At 30.1% G+C, this 21,674-nt stretch overlaps 2 protein-coding genes across 5 annotated transcripts in view; one reads left to right on the forward strand and one right to left on the reverse strand.

Annotated features, from left to right (window-relative positions):
• The first annotated feature begins 772 nt into the window (after nucleotides 1–772).
• On the forward strand, nucleotides 773–2,610 carry LOC143081772 (uncharacterized). Its single transcript, XM_076257483.1, has one exon. It carries the CDS (start codon nucleotides 836–838, stop codon nucleotides 2,528–2,530), a length of 1,695 nt encoding a protein of 564 aa, XP_076113598.1. The 5' UTR covers nucleotides 773–835; the 3' UTR covers nucleotides 2,531–2,610.
• A 14,674-nt stretch (nucleotides 2,611–17,284) lies between these two features.
• Nucleotides 17,285–21,674, reverse strand: part of LOC143083285 (potassium voltage-gated channel protein Shaker-like) — a 49,902-nt gene continuing 45,512 nt past the window's right edge. For all 4 annotated transcript variants that reach the window (XM_076259553.1, XM_076259554.1, XM_076259555.1 and 1 more), the window contains exon 4: nucleotides 17,285–19,909. The gene's annotated coding sequence lies outside the window, so the exon portion shown is untranslated. The remainder of the gene's footprint in view (nucleotides 19,910–21,674) is intronic.

Below are 21,674 nucleotides of genomic sequence, written 5' to 3' on the forward strand. Positions count from 1 at the left end.
TGTTCCTTGATGGTCTTGTTATGCAGATTATTTAAAAAATGATTGCTCTAAAATGTAAAGATGTAAATCAAGAATGTTGATTATCTAACACTTGAAATATTGTTATGCCCTTGACCAATTTCTCAACGCAATTGCAGCTCCAGTATTATAAAAGATTGTGATTCGAGAGACGCATTTTTTTTTTCGATAATTATTTATCAACTTACAGCAAAACATACTAAAGGTTTGTCTTCTTTAATATAAACTAGTATATCTTATTTATTTTAACCATAAAAATGTATATTGGTATGAAATATGAATTACCAATATAAGTACAGGGTTTTTGCCACTATGTATAAAAAAGAAGATGTGGTATGATTGCCAATGAGACAATATTCTCTCCACAAGAGACCAAATGACACAGAAATGAACAACTATAGGTAACCTACGATTAAAACAAACTTTGATAATTAATAAATACACATCTAAAGTGCTATAATTAGTTTACTTAATTATTTACACATAAAAAAAGTTGTTTTTAAAAATAATTAAAGACAATCAATTTAATGTAATTACTTTAAATGGTTTTAATCAAGTGTACTATTATGTTATTTATAATTGATACGGGGTTCTTATTCGGACAGCTCAGTTTGCTCTGCTATCATAACACACAAGTACACACTTTGCTTCCGTGTACACATACTCAAATTGAGAACGAGACTCCCGTCACTTCACGAAAACACTATATATAGTGTTAAATATTACAGTTTAAATCATAATCTCAACATTGCACTATAAAAAAATATTCTCTCGAAAAAAAAAAAACTCAAAAAGATATACTGAAAGTAGCTTTGATATGGAGACCCCATACAAGAACCACGTATTCCAGTTTGGAGACGATCGTAGCCACGGCCAATCAGAAATTACAACGCCAGATTTTCTCAAGTTTCTGTCACCGTCTCTGTTGTTGTTCTCTGACAACAAATCCAATAGCATGTCACCGGTAACAGGAATATCAATCTTCAATAGGAAACAGGATGATCCCCTAGTTACATCTCAACCTTTACACTGTTTCCATGGAAACAACATCAGCAGCAAACAGGCTCGCAGACGACTACTCGCTGATGGACAGCAACTGAAACCGTTGTACAAAAATAAAGACAATTATTTACAGAACTTGCAACAAAACCCAATGTTTGAAGACCTATCCAAGTTGTTGGCAGAAGAATGCTTACATATGCAGGTACCAACAAACTTACTGAACGTCAAATGGGATACCAAGAACAGTACTGCTGGTCGAGGCTCAAATATTCACCTTGCTCATCTTAATCTTCAGAAGAGATTCTTGCAATTCAGATCTCAACAGAACCGTCAGGTTGTGACAAAAGCTCGAGACATTGAATGTAGATATTCAAAAGAGGTGAGCACAATGGAAGTAGCCAGATACTTGGAAGTCAGCTCCTCACAAGGTCAGACTCATTTCATTCATGACAGATTTGACCAATGCCGATTTCAGCTGATAGAAGACACCAATCGTAATCTAGACGAACTCTTGTTACTAGAAACTACACCAAAACAAATCCAACAAACTACGAAAAGAGCTATAAACTATAGTGCTTCAGATGAATCAGCATCTAACAGTTTCTCATCAAATGATACGAGTTCACCGATTCAGGACATAGACGTTCTCAGTTTGGCCATGGAATCTGCCGATGTTCTCCCTGAAAGTACAGAATTGTTTCAGCAGTTTGGTGCATCCGCTTCAGCTCATATTTCAAATTTAATGGAAACATTTGATTTACCTCGACAGGATTACATGCAATACCAGCAGGTAGCACCACCCACTGACCAGACAACCAATCTACAAAGACGGCAATCACTAAAGCGGAAATTTGAAGAAGAAAGTAACCTTCCAATTGACCAACAACATAAGAAACCGAAAACTGATAGATGTCTGCCAAAGACACGCCAGATTAAACCAGAAGCTACACAGATACTGACAGCATGGTATGACGCTCATGTGACGTATCCATACCCTAACGATGATGAAGTAGAAGAACTAGCAAACATTACAAACCTCACAACCAAACAGGTGAAGAAATGGATGGCAAACAAAAGAGTTCGTTGTTTTAATACTCTATCCATCACCGGAAACACACATCCGATCAAACATAAGCTTACCGGAAAGAAGAAAGACACAGACAATGATAACACGTACAGTCAACTTGGCGGTAAATCCAGAGAAGCCTTGAACGCATGGTACAAGCAACACATCGCCAATCCATACCCATCAGAGGAAGAAAAGGAAATGCTAGCCATTACAACCGGTATAACAGTACCTCAAGTCAAGTCGTGGTTTGCCAACAAGAGGAGCAGAGCAAATAACAGAAAGCGTCAAGTACCAAACTATTTCCTCGAAAAATTCCCAGAATATGCACCACATGTACAGCTAGTTCAAGAGCAAAGAGACCAGTCAAGGAAAAGGTTTCGTCATCAGCCCACCAATTTCACAGAGTTTGCAATGTTTAGTGAGCAAAACTTCTTATTCTAAACTTGTGTTATCATAAACATTATAGTGCTAGTGTATGTACATGTAATATATTGATTTTTGTATACGTCTTTGTCTTGAATAATAATAAAAACATAGTGCTAATTTGAAATTGTAGTTTGAATATTCATTACAGATAGTCTTTAACGATAAACAGATTCCTGGAGGTTTACTGCTCAACATATGTTTTACACCACAAAAAAACAAAGGTATCTCGTGAAAATATTAGCTAGGGTCGGAGAAGTTGTTTTTCATGATTGTTTAGTGTATAAAATATAAAAAAAGAAGATGTGGTATGATTGCAAATGAGACAACTCTCCCGTGACAAGATACCAAAATGACGCAGAAATTAACAATTATAAGTCACCGTACGGCTTTCAACAATGAGCAAAGCTAATACCGCATAGTCAGCTATAAAGGGCCCGAAATGACAATGTAAAACAATGCAAACGAAAAAAAAAAACTAATGGCCTTATTTATTAAGTACAAAAAATGAACGAAAAACAAATTAAAAAACGACAACCACTGAATTACAGGCTCCTGACTCTAGTTCACTAAATTCCAAAGCCTGAAAAGGTGACCAAAAGTATCCCCCTTGGATATTGATGGCACATCTGCATGTTTGTCTGAGAAATTAACAAAATAAAAATAATTTTGCGTCATCAACGAATCACACTTCAAAAAAGACACTTTGATGTCAGCAATATTCAGGTTACTCTGGCCTCCTTTATTGACAAGATATACATATTAATAAAATTGGAAATGGAAAAGGGGAATGTGTCAAAGAGACAACGACCCGACCATAGAACAGAAACAGCAGAAGGTCACGAATATGTCTTCAATGCAGCGAGAATCTCCCGCACCCGGAGGCGTCCTTCAGCTGGCCCCTAAACAAATAGTCCTGACTTGTGAACAGATTTAAGAATTCTAAACAGAAAGGCCATTTTTATGTTAACCTGAACCAAAGTTCCTTATGTATTATAGGGGATCAATCAAATTTATAACTATTCAGCTGCATGTTTAATTTCATTCACCGGGTGTTTAAGACTGCACCCAGAATAAAGTGTCAATGAAGGATGGCATATGTCAGCTTATATACTGTCCAATGTGCTAGCATCATAATACACCGCCACATTGTCTCAGTTCGGCTCAAAGCAAATATTCACTTCATAATGTGCTTATTGCAAAGAAAATACTTGATATATTTGCCACAAGCAATCGCATTTCCCATGTTTGTCACGGTTTGTGTTTTTAAATAAACATTTGTTCCGATTCACTGAGACAATTGATTTAAACTAAACAATGGGTTCCAATCGAGAAAGCGAGATTTCATTATAAAACTAAGATGTGGTATGATTGTCAACGAGACAGCTATGTACACTAGAGACCAGAGAACGTTGTGATCAGAAACTTCACATTCTTTATTAAACAACACTTTATAATTATGCAAAGCTCAGTTTGCAATGTAGTCAATCCTCTGTCTCCCAGTACGAAGAATATATTTTGTTTTCAATTATTAGCAAGCCAACTGTTTCTGATTTGTCTCTGTAGACATCAACGTTGAGGCAGCCAGTGCAGATATGTGATTGACTTTTCTGTACATTGTACCTTTTTTACGTACATTATCTTGTAAATGACAGATTTGCTGGTACGACTCAAGCTTGTCCGCATGATAATGTTATATGGGGGTTTGTTTTTATGTATAACTGAGTTTGGTGATTTAAGGTAAACATACTCTATGCAGAGGCGAGTTTAGGATGATGGAGATTATAGCCTTTGTATGAGGTCCATTATACGAGGTAACTTCGACCCAAGAGAAGCATATTGACTGAGGACGAAGTTGATCTTTGATTAATATGGCTCGAAGTTTTAGGTTCCTTTTGGTCCTGTACCGCTTCCACGATTTTTTGGTGGTATTTGTTCGATAATGTCTTTCGAATGTTTTGCGTTTTAGTGTAGATATTTCATGAGACTACTATAATAGTAGTCTCAGATATTTCTAAGATGAAAATTCGTGTAAAATATCTTTTTGGTTAAGGACTTGACTCATATCTATTTTGACAAAAAAACTACATAAATAAGGCCGTTAGTTTGTCGTTTGAATTGTTTTACATTGTCTTATCGGGGCCTTTTATAGTTGACTATGCGATGTGGGCTTTGCTCATTGTTGAAAGCCGTACGGTGACCTATAGTTGTTAATTTCTGTGTCATTTTGGTCTTTTGTTGATAGTTGTCTCATTGGCAATCATACCACATCTTCTTTTTTATATTGCATGTATTAGGTCAAATATGTTTTATTTTTTACAGCATGTCATTCTTCCACTTTGTACCAGAATCGCAGAAAATTAATAAGATTTATTATGACTTTGTTATTGTTTTCATAATACATGTATGCATTAATTTTTGCCAGCGGTCATTAAATAAACAATTATCAATCATTCGTTGAGTTATTATATACTATATGCAATATATAGTGAGTACCATTGCTCTGAAATGTCTAGACTTCTTTTACTTATTATGCTTGAATTATGTTGTTCAGTGAATTATGTTGAAATGACATGAAGTTTTTACTTCAATTAACATATATATTTTACATTATCAATGAATCATAAAAATGTTTGAGGTCAGATGAGCCATACCAGACAGACATGTACACCTACACCAGATATATTGGTCCTATTGCCGGAGAAACAGACCAAACTACAAAAACATCGACAAGTGATCCATGCCAAAAAGGTCGAATTCATATGAACCATGCTAGACAGACATGTACACCTTACACCATTTCATTCTCCAAACATAAATGACCCATTGCTCTTTTAGTGTCTTTAAAGGAATACTAGCTGCCAAATTTATGTTCACCGATTTGACTCAAATTCTCATATTTTATGTTATTTATAACAATGTAAAACATTTTTCCAAACTATCAAAAATATCCAATTAACAATTTACAGAACATGGTCCCAATAAGGTGTTGCTTCGTTTCGTGTGAAATTTAGCCAAGACGCCATCTAATTAACTATCGAGTTGACCTTCTATGACCATATATAAGCGATGTAAACATAAACAATGTGAAACATTTTTCCAAACTATCAAAAATATCCAATTAACAATTTACAGAACATGGTCTCGATAAGGTGTTGCTTCGTTTCGTGTGAAATTTAGCCAAGACGCCATCTAATTAACTATCGAGTTGACCTTCTATGACCATATATAAGCGATGTAAACTTTAACACAGATATAAATAGATTAAGCAACTCGTGCAATTGGATTTTCATAGTATAGATTTTAAAATTTATGTTTATCGTCGTTTTTACCTTTATAAGAATGATTTTGTGTGGATCGAATCAGTTAATCAAATCATTTACCTTTGTTTCACTTTCAATGTTGACATTCTTTCCCTTTAAATACCCGTATTTACAGTATCAAATAAAGGTATCCTAATACTCATAATCAAGGAGTATTTCACATGAAACCAGAATGTATCCATAGTACACAGATGCCCCACTCACACTATCATTTTCTATGTTCTGTGGATCGTAAAATTGAGATAAAAACTCTAATTTTGAAAACACACTGCATTCGATTTTAAAGGTGCAAGCTCACAATGTGACAGTCCACAGAAAGATATGTCACTTTGACCAGGTCACATTATTCGGACTCCCAGCTGACCAGTCTTTGCTCTTATTCCTTAATGCGTACTCGGGAGAAAAGCAGCAAATATCACTATTATTGTCTTTGGTTTGACCCAGATTCGAACCATCAAACCATTGCACTCCAGGTGACCAAGCTACCCTGAGACCATCCAGGGGATCATTGTCAAGAAAATATAATATAAAAGATTTTACTTTGAAATAGTGATGTTTATTACAATTCTTGGTTTTTTGTGCTTGCATTTCAAACAGTTAATTCAATGCAATAACAAATGAAAAAAAAAAGGTTTCTACAACTCCATAATATAAATAACAATTATATATATACACAAAGTAATGAGAGGTTTTTCCCTGAATGCATGTACAATGATAAAATTAGGAAAGATTTTAAAAACAGTATTTTAATCAGTCACAGGAGAGAATCACACAACAATTCAACCCTAAAAATGGAACATTTTTAATCTCTCAAAGATTTGGTAAAAATCAATTATTTTTTGCACTTTTAATGTATTAAATTCATATTTAAATTTGTTTGCAAAAAAATCAGTAGATTATTTATTATCAATAAATAAAAACCTTTTTCATTGAGAGGTATAAACATTTTAAACAAAACAATAACAAGATTTTTTTCTCCAGTTTCCCAGAAATATAATTTGGTTTTAAAAACAGAATAATATCAACAATTGATTGAAATTCAAAATAATATCAGGTTTCGAGTATTATAAGAGTAGTCTACACTACATGGTTTAAAGAAATTATTTCATAACTACACTAGTGATATTTTAAGTAAGTATATAATTTTACTTTTCATAAGTAATTTTCAAAATGATTTTTTTTTTAAATTCTAAAAACTTAAACAGTATATGAAGTCTAAGAATTGTTTGAATATCTAAGATCATGCCCCTACTATTCTAACTCTTGGTATATCTGGCTAAAAATGCCACTTATACAGAATACACGACTGTGTTCAAGAAAATCTATGTTTATGTGTTATGTTTACAAAGACATAACCTTGTAAAAAACTACGAAAAATTGAAAATGTGCAAAACATTTAGAAATATGCAATTAAAATTAATTAAATGATATATGAAATGTGTTGAAAAGCATAATTTATATCATGACATTGAACCCATGATCGACTTTATCATAATTGACATTTTCTACGTTAGTTTATGTTATCTAACCCATATTTAAGGCCCATCTACTGAATATATTTTGAAAATCAGACAGCACAATCATATAAATCAGATTTCTACAGAAATAACTTTGACAAACTGTGAAATTTATATTTCTTCAGCAGTTAAGAAATAAACCACAAGAGATTTTAATCGATTTTTATACTATTTCCCAAAACACAGAATTTACATGTTTACTCTTAGTATTGTCTGACAAGAGTTCAAATTAAATGTGTTAAGAGAAGTTAAAAAAGATGAAATTCAAATTTAGGTTCCAAGGCTATCTGACAGCTAGGAAGGAAATTCTAAGATTTACAAAAAAATACATAACCAAATTTGTATGGCAAATTATGAATTTTATTATTTATAACACAATAATTTTACTATGAATAAGTTTGATATTTTACCTTTGACGAACCCTAAATAGGTCTTACAGAGAAATGTATAATAGTAAGTAGTTTATAAAGGAGACATTAGAACTTAAAGAGTTATTTCCCTTAACTGTAAGATTTCGCAATATGATAAATCTAATTGATTGATTCATACAATAGAAATGTTCCCAGAATAAACTGGAATCTTTTAAGAGTTGATTATATGAGCATATCATATAATAATAACACTTTACATAGGGACTGATTAAAACAATACAAGATTTCAATTTAAAACAAAGTAAAACAAATCATAACTATGGATTTCATACATTATCAATGTTGTGAGGTTTTCTCATTTACATCTGATGAATATTCATTTTCATACATACTCATGAATATTCATATTCTTACATCATATGGTATAAAATTCACAAATACATGATCTTCCCTTTCATACTATGTAGACAATAAAGCCTATTAAATGTGTCTCAAATGAATATGAAAAAGTTTTCTTCTCCCTCTAAGTATTCTAATTAACAAGAATGACTGCAGTTGAATTATACACAGCTTCAATCTTAGAAAATAGTCAGAAAATTCTTATTCTGTGATAAAATAAATAATAAATAAATACCCTCCATATTGGTAAGTAAAACTTCACTGGAAGTATGAATTCTAGACAAGGTTAACCCCTTGCTTCAAACTTGAATGCGGATAAGCATTGTCATATTTTACATGAAATATAGCTATTGAAATTTCTCAATGTTAAAACGTTTCATAAAATTATCATTTTTGATTTTTTGCAGTGAATTACACATAATTTTTTTCTGTATTATCCAAGCTACTACTAGATGTAATCTCATATCATCAAATCTTCCGAAAAAATGATAAAAATGAATATCGTCAAATGTTAAATGCCAATTGACTGCCTTAAATGTTGTATTGTTATCATCTGATGCAATAATTATAGTCTCATTACCAACAAAATTGACAATAATGAGTTACAATTTCAGTACAAAAAGGTCAAATTTAATATTTGTCCTTTGAAAAGATATTTAGATTTTTCTAATTGAGCCAACCTATTTAGCGAAATAAAAAAAAAGTATAATAGTATATAAGTTTCACAAAAGTTGTCCCTCAAAATTAAAAAATTTAAACTTTATTACATTAAGTAAATTATCACAGATAATCTCCTTATTTGTAAAAAATGTTTAATCACTTTTCATTTTTTCTGTCACTATTTATTTCACAAATGTTATGAATCCACAGTTATAGACCATCTATAATAAAAATATGTAGAAGTAAAATGTATACTTAAGTAGGTAACAGTAAAATTATATAAACTCTTAAATAAAATGTTTTAATGCAAAAGTAAAAACTAAAACGAAAGTTAAAATTATGAGTTTTGATATTTCTCAGTATAATTTCGGACACTTGAGCACAATGCATTTATAACTTGTCAGGAAAAAAAAAAGCCCCTAACATTGTGTAGAAAAAAAGCCTCAGAAATATTAAATGCGGTATTTGATAAATAATTTTCTTTAAAAAAAAAACCCATTATATTTCAAGAGTCAAAGATTTTCATATAAAGAAATATTTTAATGAAAATTGTAGGTGATAATCACAAATTTTCAAGTATACATTTTAAAAATAAATTTAAAATGTAAAGTGAATTGTTCATTTAATCCTTATAATGTGGTTTTTCATGATTGGGCAAGTAATTTCATACATTTTATAAATTTCATTTCACTAGTAAAATAAGCCAAATTGGCTTCACATGCGAATGTTCTGCTAAACAGATATTTTAAAATCTAATAAGATGACATTTGTAAAACTAGTGTAGTAATTGAGAAAATTGCTCAAATCTGTGCAAATCTAAGTCATCTGTGACATTGATGATGAATTTGATAATAAATCTCAAATATCAGAATAAAATAAAATGCAGAAGTGTACATGAAGTGTTTAATAATATGAATTAAGAATTAAAATAAACAAGTTGATATATTTCCTAATTATTATGATACTGTAACTTTTTATATGAAATGTACATTTATAATTAAGATTGCATTGTGGGAACTATATCAATTGAGCTTAGTTCTGCATAGGTTTATTCTGATTTTTCCATTCATTCTTAAGTGCAGTTGAGAGTAAATCATGAAAGTGCTGATAAAATGAAACTTTGGAGTCTATTTACAATTGCTATTATTTATAACATGAGCAAAAATTTCCATTCATAACTAAAGAGTTTGCATTGAAGTTGTCAACCCTTTAAAATTTGTAATTTGTGCACCAAAAATTCATTCATATACAGTGAATATTTTCAACCCCATAACTTAAATTATTCCTCTATGTTATAACCATAGAAATTCAAGAAAAGAGCTAGCCACATTGAACTAGATTTTAATACTTTTTATGCAAAGCAGACCTTTGCCATGATATAAACCCTTTAAAAGCCAATAAAAGTCTCACATGGGAATAAAACTTATAAAATTCTTGCTCATGTGTATGTTTAAGTAAGTACACCATACACAAAAAGTGACAAAGATATAAAAATATTCAAAATGATAATAACGTGATCACAGTCTCTTTGCCTCATATACTCTATAACATCATTTATAACAAAAACAGAATCACACATGGGTTTGTCCTTCAATATACTATTTACACTTTTATACAGTAACAAGTTTTAATATTTCCTTTCATGATAAATGTGGTGCTTCAAATGTTCATTTCCCTTCCCCTTCCCTAACTCCCCCCCCCCCCAAAAAAAAAAAACAACAAAAAAAACCAAAACTACAAACTACCATAAAACTGAAAGCAAATTAAAATGATCAAACCTTAATACAAGAGATTTTTAAATAAAGTTTTCGAACAAAATCATAACAGGGTTTAAAAGAATAAGATATTATTTTAAATTGTTGGATTGCTTTCTCCTTTACACAAAATCTTCTTTTCATCAAATTGTAATCATTTCCTAGAATATCAGGAATTATCACTTGAAATTTAAACATTTCAACAATTGTTTAACCAGCTGGTTCAAACATAAGTAAGGCCACATTTATCATGGAAGATTCTATAACATAGATTGTACAAATTTAAGATTAAGTGAAGAAATATACATCAAGTAATACTAAGGACCAATGAATATTGAACTATGAAATATTCAGTCCATTACATTTTATGAAAGAGAAAAGTTTTCCAACCTTAACCCTTAATTTGATATGTATTTCCTTCGTTGAAATACAACCCAGTTTCACACATCTTCTTAACATTTTATATTTGAGGAAAAAACTGGATTGACTCCAGATAGTTTATGAAGGAGCTGATGTAAAGTTTTTTAGAATATTTAATGAAAATGTATACATTTAACTACAAGATAAATATGTAGCATATTACAATGGTATAAATTCATTAAATAATAATTCTTTGAAACAATTTTAAGTTATCTCCCCTGGTATAATAGAATAATATATCTACCATTCTAAATAATTTTTGGTATTCATGATTTCATAGATAAAATTTTAATTTTAAATAACATGATTTTATCATAAATTATGATACACAATTGTTCTTCTTTGCAATTATCCATTGCTCATGATTTGCATTGTTTTGATGGACCTTATGATAAAACTGATAAAAAAAAAATTGAAAGTATCATTGTAAAACATTTACACTACAATCACACTTAAAACCCATCTGTTTTACTCTTACATTTGACAAGGGAACAGTACCTACAGCAGGGAACAGGTTCAAACTGCTTGGATACAACTGTACAATGTAACATTGGGAATGTTTTCATCTTAACACATCTATTTAAGGATAACACTGTTAAAAATTTCTCTCATCAAGTATCCTTACAATTTTAAAGGGGAACTGATGTGGCTTGGCAATTATATCAGTCCCCTAAAAGGAATCGTAGGTTGCATGGTTAGAGGAATTTTAAACAAAGGATAAAAACAACAGCTGAACTATACTGAATTAAAAAAACAAACGCAATTTGGTTCAAGTTTCAATTGATAACCATCAGGATCTAATGCATCTTTGGTGGTGAAAAACACCTTAATATAAATTTATCATTCTGCAATTATCCACAATAAAAATAGCACTTTTGGGAAAATAGTCAAGGCAAAATATGATTTTTTCTTTTTTAAAACTGTCATTATTGAACTTAATTATATAAATAAAAGTAAACTAATACAGCTCTATACTAAATGAGACAACTTAATAAAAATATAATAAAAGTCAAAACATACTACAGAATACTAAAAATAAAAACAATTTGGTAGCTGCGAAAAGAAAATGAGATTCAAAATGTACAGCATAACGATAAATTGGTAGCTGCAAAAGAAAATGAGATTCAAAATGTAAGAGTATTTGTTTTACAACTGTGTAAATCTTTCAGACAAATCATGACGTCTGTTCAAGCAATCTAAATTGTAAACCAAGTAATTTCAAACCCTAATCCAATCTCTTTGGCAATTCAAGCTCAACTTTGAAGTTTGGTTTGTAAAAGTTTAAAACAATTATCATTCCATTTTCACAGCAATTTTTCACTTAATTTAAAGGTTAAATGGAATTCAATTTGCCAACCTAACAACTGAATATCTCTTCATTATACTGACAAGTGCATCATGATTGTTAAACAGTAAAGTACAAATAAAAAACATTTGTAGAAACATTGAAAGTTTTGTTTTCAAGTGCTCTTTGGTTCCATGTAATTGTTTTCAAATGAGTATTTAAGCAGGTTAGACGTTTTGCAATGTCAAACTTGAAAAAAAGATAAATGATTTCTTCAACAGAGATTACCCCTCATGAAAAGTAGAATTCAATCTGAATGTCCATAATCACAGCTGATGCTCGCCCCCTCATTTTTTTGCAATGTCAAACTTGAAAAAAAGATAAATGATTTCTTCAACAGAGATTACCCCTCATGAAAAGTAGAATTCAGATTCTGAATGTCCATAATGTCAGCTGATGCTCGCCCCTTTATTTGTTTTGCAATGTCAAACTTGAAAAACAGATAAATGATTTCACCAGAGATTACCCCCTCATGAAAAGTAGAATTCAGATTTTGTATGTCCATAATCACAGCCAATTCCCTCCCTTACATTTTTAGATACAATTATGTATGAAAGAACAAATAGTGAAGAAAACCATCGTGGATGAGTTCATTTCAATAATTGTAATAGTATTGTGTGAAATATTTAAGGAATGATATTTCAAGGATAAAATTTAGACCTCAACAAAAAATTTAAATCTAAAAAACATACTGGAATCCAAAAAAAAATCATCCTAATCAAAATTAGTTAACAAAACCACAAACTTTATCCCCCAGGATTATAAATGTTTTAAAAGGAAACATCAATGATAATAGCTTATTTATTTTTCAAACATTGTTTTAATCTATAGTCAATTTCAAATTTCCAATATTTAATATTATTTTTTTGTCTACAAAAATTTTGTACATTATTTTTTATTCATAGTCCATTTCAAATTTCCAATATTTGATATTATTATTTATGTCTTGAAAAATTTTAAACATTATTTTTACTCATAGTCCATTTCAAAGTTCAATATAAAAAAAATCTTAAATTTTTCAAACAAAAACATATGCACCTGATTGTGGGAATTGAAGAATAGCCAGAACAGATCAATATTAGGAGTAGTTAAGTATGGTTCTGACAAGCAGATTAATTGGTAAGAGAGGACAAAATTGTATGTAATTTCTAAACAATCAATAAAACAAGGTAATTGTAGCCAAAATATAGAGGAGGGCGTAAAGGGTTATTTTCGTGGAAAGTGTTTTGTCAATTTCTTTCACCTGCAGCCGTGAAAAAGTTGCATTATTTCCTTGTTTTGTGAAATCGGTAAAAAGATCAATGTGCAGGAAATTTTTAATTGCTCGCTCATCGTGAAACAGCGATTTTATTTTGCTTTCTTCCATGCAGATACCCCCCTTTATGCCCCTCTATAGAGAATTGCCTTAAACTTACACCATAAAAAACTTATCAGGAATGGCACTTGTTCTGTAATAGCCGTCTGGGGAACTTTTTTACCATTGAATGATTGAATCATAGATGAAAAAGTGGGTTGTTTTTTTTAACAACAAAGAGCAAAAATCTAGATTTTGAAAACTGCCTTGATATTCATCGTTTTAGTTCAGGAAATTGACTTGCTTCATCTATCATTTGTGAAATTATTTGTAACATTTATGTCCAATGCCTTTTAGCAGTTATTGAAAATCATCTTTCTAGACTAATGTTTTTGTAAAAATCGGAAAAAAGGTCATCATTCAATCCTATCACAAAGCTTTTATCATACAAAAAAAATCATTTTTTTATTACTTCGAGATACAATTTTTACTTTCAGTATATTTACATTTAAAAAAGAACAATTCATAAACGACTAATCAACTAATCAACTATTATATGGAATATTATTCTGTCAACTGTATGCGCAGTATTCTTAATAAATAATTTTCAAGAAAGTTTGCCTTGGGTGTTATCTTCACTAAAATAGCGCTCATTTGCATAAAATGAATTTGCCAAGGGAATTGTCTGAAAATCAACTTTTTTTTTCTCTCTTTAACTATCTTGTGAAATGAAGATGAAAGTTATCTTCTTAATTTGCAAACAATTGATCTATTACTACTAGCTGAAAACCTGCTGTCAGGCCTGTTATGAAATGACGTCAACTCGAACAATTCTATCTTTACGTTTTTCTAAACATTACCTCAAATGTTGGAAGAAAAAAGCAAAGTGATATATAGTCAGGAGAGATCTGAAAGGCACAGCATGAATTTATTACAAATTTTAAGCTTTTGATGCTGTTTCTAACAATCCTTATCAGATCGTTGTGATAAAAATAGATAAGGGGATTTTTATAAACTTACATAAATTTATCATCATTTCTAAAAACAAAAGTTTTCTCTGTTTACATTTTACAGTGATGTTTTGTTATGTTTGAGTATGTGCTTTTGGTCAGTTTTTTTATTTAGAGTTGTGGTCAAGTTTGTCAACAGTAAGCTTAACTGATATTTTCTTATCATTTTTTCTTATAAGTGGAAAAAAAATCTAGTTTATTTCAGGATTTACATAGACCTGAACCCTGTACCACAAATTTAAGACAAAATCTCATGTAGAGGTCACTTATGCATGAAGATCAAAAGTTAAACTCCTTTCAGCATGAAGATCAAGATTTTATAAGTAGATTAACATGCTATTTAAATTTAGTCTTGGAAAAGCTGGCATTTGGCAAAGAATTCCTAAACTTGGCAACCCCCCACACAAAAATCTTAGTTCTCTAGTCCTAGTAAAAAGACTTCTTTTAAAATGAAAGTTAAAAGCTATTTAAGGATGTACTTAGGTGAGGTAAGGTGAAAATTAAGAAATTAAGACATTAAAATTGATACTATAAGCTGGTAGAGCATCAATTAAGGATAAAGTTAAGCTAAAAATATTGATAGGTCATGGATCTCCTTTTCGAGATATTTGAGATTTAAAATTTGGCGGGAAAAGGCCGACTCTGACTTCTACCTTATATTTGCATTGGTATTATTTGTGTCTCAAAACAGAAGAAAGAAAATCAAGAATCTCCTAAAATTTTGGTAAATGACCTTTCATGAGCTATTAAGTCTTATATGAAAAAATAAATGGGTGTTATGGGGCAAAATATTTTACATTGTATTGTATGGAAAAATACCAAGGAGTCAGAACATTTTAAACTCCAAAACCTCACCTAAGTACATCCTTAAGGTAATATGATGCTTCATTTTACTTATGTAATGACTGAAGTTTTTAGTTTGATGTTTAATTCAGATTTTTTCCGAATGTTAAAAAATGTTTCAGTGAAATGCCAGAATAACAGAGTTCAACAGAAATTATGCAGAGGTACAGCTTGTTAGACTACACAATTCAGATCCCGAATTACACAAATCTTTAATTTAAATAATTTTTTTCTTTCTTTCTTTTTGTCAATTCAGTTTTTAAAAGAATTTCAAAATAATATGAATGATTCTAGTTTCAATACATAGGTAGTGTGCTTGAACTTTGTACAAACTAAGAAAAGTAGGGCAGAGTTTTTAAAATGATTATTACATAAAGATGACAATATAAGGCTATTTATTATTTAAACACCCTGACGTACATTCTAAATAGTATATTTCATAGTTTTCATGGATTGGGTCCAATGTTTAATGAAATAATAAGTTTAAATACTTCACAAAAATAAGTAAATAAACCCTAACCTAAATCTTTGGCACAAAATAATAATGAATTAAATGGCTAGTTGTATCAGTCTCAATGATTTAACACATATAAATCTGTCTCTTAAGTAAAATGAGTTGATTGTCAAATTAGCACTCAAACTTATAGAAAAAACACTGCTAGGTTTAAGCTTCAGGTATGATGTTTGTTTGTAAGCATGTATTGGAAAAGTGAAAAAGATACGTATGAAAATGTTGTGCTTATGAATTGAATCCTCCACAATATTTATTATTTATTAAGTTTAGTGGCCTGAAAAAAATCATATGTCTTTTGAAATCAGGAGGTAAACAGTAAAGACATTTGATAATATTATTAGAAGAACTCAAAGCAATTATTTATTATTCAACTAACTGGTCAACATAAAAACCCTGCAAGTCCAAGCCAAGATTACGAAAAATTCACTTACAAGCCAGAAAATCCTTCACCAACATGTATAAATCTACATGGTTTGTGAGCCTCTTTTTAGAAATATTTTATAATCCTAAAACATTTTTACTAGCCTGTCTTAAGGGCTTGTGCTCAATGATAAAAAAAAATGTTATTTATACATTTTTAGAATCCAATCCATTTAAAAATTTTGTTTTGATTTGATTATTCTTTTAACAAATGAACTACGGTGAACTTTCTCCTTGTTTATAATTAATCTTATAAAGTGTGGAGCCAAAAAGTTACCATGTAGGCAGCTAAAGACTTATTTATACAGACATCCAGAGAAATAAATTTGTCAATTTCATTACTAACTAATACATAAAAGGGGTAATCTAATGAATAAAATATTGTATCCAAAAGGTCACAACAATATAGATCAGTGTCTACTGGAATCAAAAATCATTACATCCCTAATAGCTTCTGTCATCTCTCCATCTACATGGATTTCACTTTAAGGGGACTAATTTTCTTGTTATCAGTAAAAATATAGATTCAAAGATTGTTTATATCACTGTTTAAAATTCTGGGCTTTTAATAATCAATAATGAAAGATTTAAAGGGACTAATTTTCTTATTATTGTTTATAGTTATTGCAGATTTTTTATCCCTGGTTAAAATTTTGGGCTAAATCAATGACAGATTTCAACTTAAAGGGACTTATATTCTTGCTATCTGTTATAGTTATTGCAGATTTTTTACCCCTGGTTAAAGTTTTGGGCTAAATCAATGACAGATTTCAATTTAAGGGGATTAATTTTCTTGTAATCGGTTATAGTTATTGCAGATTTTTTTTTATCTCTCTTTAAAATTTTTGACTATATCAATAATGACAGAATTCACTTAAAGGGGACTAAAAAGTTATTGCAGATTTTATTTTTATCTCTGTTTAAAGTTTTTGGCTATTTCAATGATGACAAATTTCACTTTACAGACCAATTCTAATTTCTGTCATCAATTATTTGGTAATTTTACAAATAATTAATACATAGATTTTGAATAACCAGTTAAATCTTATAGTTTTTTTGCATTGTGTTTTAACAAAACATCTTATTACTTTGAAAAAGCTTGAATAAGTGTTATTTTTATAGACATGGATTTAATAATGACTTTTATGACAGTATTGACTTAATTCATGTTACATGTTTTTCCTTATAAAGAAAATGTTTTAAAAAGTGGTGAAAACAATGTCTAAACAGAAAATATCTCAACTGTTCTAATATGCTAATTTTTGCAAAATTCATATTTTAAATTCTTCAATTGAGACACTTGGAAGATTTTTGTTTACTCTTTTCAAATTTTTAGCTATTTGACCTAAAAATATAAAATTACAATAACACCCAAGGCTTAAACTTTACACATTTAAAAAACTTTAAAAAAAAATAAAATAAAGCTACTTTAGAATGAATTATCATAACCTGACAGGTTTTAAGTTACATGTTCAAAAGGAAAGAGAATCTTAAACAAGAAAAAAACTTGTTGATAAACACATTAACTGAACAAGAAATAGATATTAACTACAAATAGTAATCAATCCAGTTTGCTGAAAATTCTAATTTTCAAATTGACATATTTATATGATAACCTTCTACAGAAAATGGGTTTTAAAACCGATTATCTTAGATTTGTTAAAACTCCTGCATAACAGTTCTTTTCAAAATGATTAGAAAACCCAATTAATGCATTTCATTTTGTGCAAATAATATTCAAATTGACACTGTGCCATTATAATGAAATTCAATAAGCGCTGTGAGATTTCTCTGGAACTTGAATGATGCACTTCAAGCTGATTTAATGTTTATAGCTCTCCATTCATAGCAAATTTAAGGTTATTTCAAAATAAGGAAGTTAAAATAAAATCCATTAGTATTTGATTGGTAAACTTTTACACTTATCATCTTTAATGGATTTCTTTCATGATTTTTACTCTAAAATAGTGGATCACTTAAGTAATTGGTATACCTATTTACCGATTTTAAGGGCTTGGACTTTATTACAACTGACCTAAATCTTATCAATTATGAAGCCTCTTGACCTAATTACATTTAACAAACAATTACTCTTTGAAGTCAAAGGCAAGTTTAAAACTAGTTTATTATTTTTTCAACAGTAAGATTAAAATTCTTTAACATGTAGCTTTGTAATTCTAAAATACCACCTATAAAATGGACAAACCAAAATCTTTCTACAAAATTTAATCACAGTTCCATTTGTTGGAAGTTTTAAAAGCAAGAAAGTTATTAAAAAGGGAATTGAAGACTTTCAGTTCTGACCTATATACAGCCTCATTATGTTAAAAAAAAAAACCATGATATAAAAATAAGGAGATGTGGGATGATTGCGGCCAATATGACAACCATCCACATAAAATCAATAAGTCTGAAATTTTAAACAATAAAAACATAAAAAGTGGAGCCTGACTATTATCTGTCCTCACTTATTAATTTCAAATGACCTTGACATTTACCAAAAAGGTGAACTTAGCTATGATCAAGAAAACTTCTAACCAGCTACCAAATTCAATTACAAATGTTGGTTGAATATGGACCAATATATGGTATACCCACTTCAAAAATCAAATGGAATTCAGCTAATGAAGTTAATGGCACACATTAGTTTAATATTTAGTGGAAGACATTCTAGTATTTATCTTTTTTTTTCATCTTCAAAATATGTTTTACAAGCAAGAAATAAAATTTCTTTCACTGTTCTAATTTGTGCTTGTTTGGTGTAAAAAGCGTTAATTGTTTCTATCTCAAGTTATGTTACCCGATTTTAACAGAATTTTGTCATAAATTGTCACACCCCTCTTTTTGTCACCTATACAATAATCTGAGATAATAGCTTTCCGCTTTCATTAATGATCTGCTTAAAACATTGCTCTAAGCAGAGACTATCTTGTATCTTTCAAAGAGGGCTAAGTAAATATCCAGATGTGGAATTTGTTTTATATCATACTTTTGGTCCATCTTCAACCAAATTAAAAATGTGCAAACTATGTCAGGAAAGACAGAAAAATTAGCAAATAAATGTATCATTGCAAAAATATCTACAACTAAAAAAACTTAATATAATATAATCTATACAAAGCTTAATTAAATATAAGGCTGCATCTATTATGCTTTAAAATATCATATAATGGTAATATTGTCACAAATGACCCTAATTTGTATTGAGCAGGACGTGAGACTAAAATAAAAACATATAATAAACAATAATGACAAAAAAATAAAATCTATACACATCTTTCATACATTAACATAGCCAGCATTTCTAGAAACAAGTTGGATCCATTTTTGGTATCGGCACATGGCATAGGGGTCCACTAATGGGGGATTTCTACCCCTGTGTAATGTATCCACTCCCTATAATGAAGTTGTTATGACTTGCCAATAATAGAACACACATGCTATCAATTGATGCGATATGATAATTCCAATGAGTTATCTTCCCTTTGTTTAGCCAACAGGTGTTGTCAATATCGTAATCTTCGTTTCTGAAAATAGAAAAAGAAATGAAGCATGAGTTATCAAGGATTCCTAACCTTTTAATGAGATAAAAACAACGGCTAATCAATTAATGTGCATTGCTTTACACATTTGTAACAGAATTAATACATTTTTTGGATAAGAATGTTGTTACCTTCTTCTGAATGAAGTCTGTTAACAAATCAATTTGACTTGGAGGTTGATGGGTTTCATCTTGTCTATTTCTGTTTGTATTACCCGTTTTAATTAAGTATTCACAAATGTCAAAATAGTGTTCTTAAAACATGAAATCTGCTGTTTAAAACTAGCATTGCATTTTAATGATACTTCTGTAAGTTATGAAAATATGGCTCCAACATTTTGGTATCTAAGTTCATGAAATATACCAAACCTATTGTAAACCAAACATTTCTGATGGGGAATCAAAGTGACATCTCTTTAAGGACAATAGCATCAATTAAGTCAAGGATTTATGTAAATAAATATGTCAGTAATTGTCTGTAAATTCCTTTATCTCTCAATCATATTTGAAGACCCAAAGTTTTGCATGTTGTAAAGGGATACATGACAGTATGAGGGAATTAAGGCTTTCGCTTTAAAAAAACTATGATTCAAACACAATGACATGATGACCTAGAATTGCCTATAAAGGGGCATGTAACTGTATAAGAAACATGAGAGAAGGGCTAAATAGTTGTACTGATACAAACAAAGTTTAACAGTATATATATGCACATTGTGACTTGGGTTTTTGCTTTAAAATTACTATTGCTTTAATAAAGAGATTAAGGCATAGACATTCTTACAATATAAGGTCTATTCCCACTTCAAATACTATTTGTCTTTTGTTATGATCATAGTTTTACAGAATACATGTTTGGAAACTATTGTTCTATTGAAAAATGAACTTAGTTTTGCAAGTAAAGGCGTACATAACTATAGGAGGGAAAACTAATGCTCTTGTAATATGATAAAACGCTAGTTTGGCAAGTGAAGCCGTTCATAACTATATGAGAGAAAGCTTTTGCTCTTATATGATACACCCCTAGTTTTGCAAGTGAAGGCGTTCATGACTATATGAGAGAAAACCATTACTTTTAAAATTATTGTTCATATGATATGATACAACCCTAGTTTTGTAAGTAAAGGCGTACATAACTATAGGAGAGAAAGCTATTGCTCTTATGATATGATACAATCCTAGTTCTGTAAGTGAAGGCGTTCATGACTATATGAGAGAAAACCATTACTTTTAAAATTACTGCTCATATGATATGATACAACCTTAGTTTTGTAAGTAAAGGCGTACATAACTATAGGAGAGAAAGCTATTGCTCTTATGATATGATACAACCCTAGTTTTGTAAGTTAAGGCATACATAACTATAGGAGAGAAAGCTATTGCTCTTATGATATGATACAACCTTAGTTTTGTAAGTAAAGGCATACATAACTATAGGACGGAAAACTATTGCTCTTGTAATTTGATACAACCCTAGTTTTGTAAGTAAAAGCGAGGAAAAGCGTAAATGACTATATGAGAGAAAGCTATTGCTCAAATAATACGATACAACCCTAGTTTTGCGTACGTGAGTAACGTGACTGTATGATAGAAAGCTATAACTTTTAAAACTATTGTTCTACATAAATCAATCATTCTTTCTCATCAATTAAAACTATCCAGGAAACATGAACTCCTATTAAGACAAATGACTTATAAGAAGATAAAATCATTCAATCAAATCATAATTACTGATTAGAAATATCAGATAT

Source organism: Mytilus galloprovincialis, chromosome 7 (assembly GCF_965363235.1).
Source record: "Mytilus galloprovincialis chromosome 7, xbMytGall1.hap1.1, whole genome shotgun sequence".
Lineage (NCBI taxonomy): Eukaryota > Metazoa > Mollusca > Bivalvia > Mytilida > Mytilidae > Mytilus > Mytilus galloprovincialis.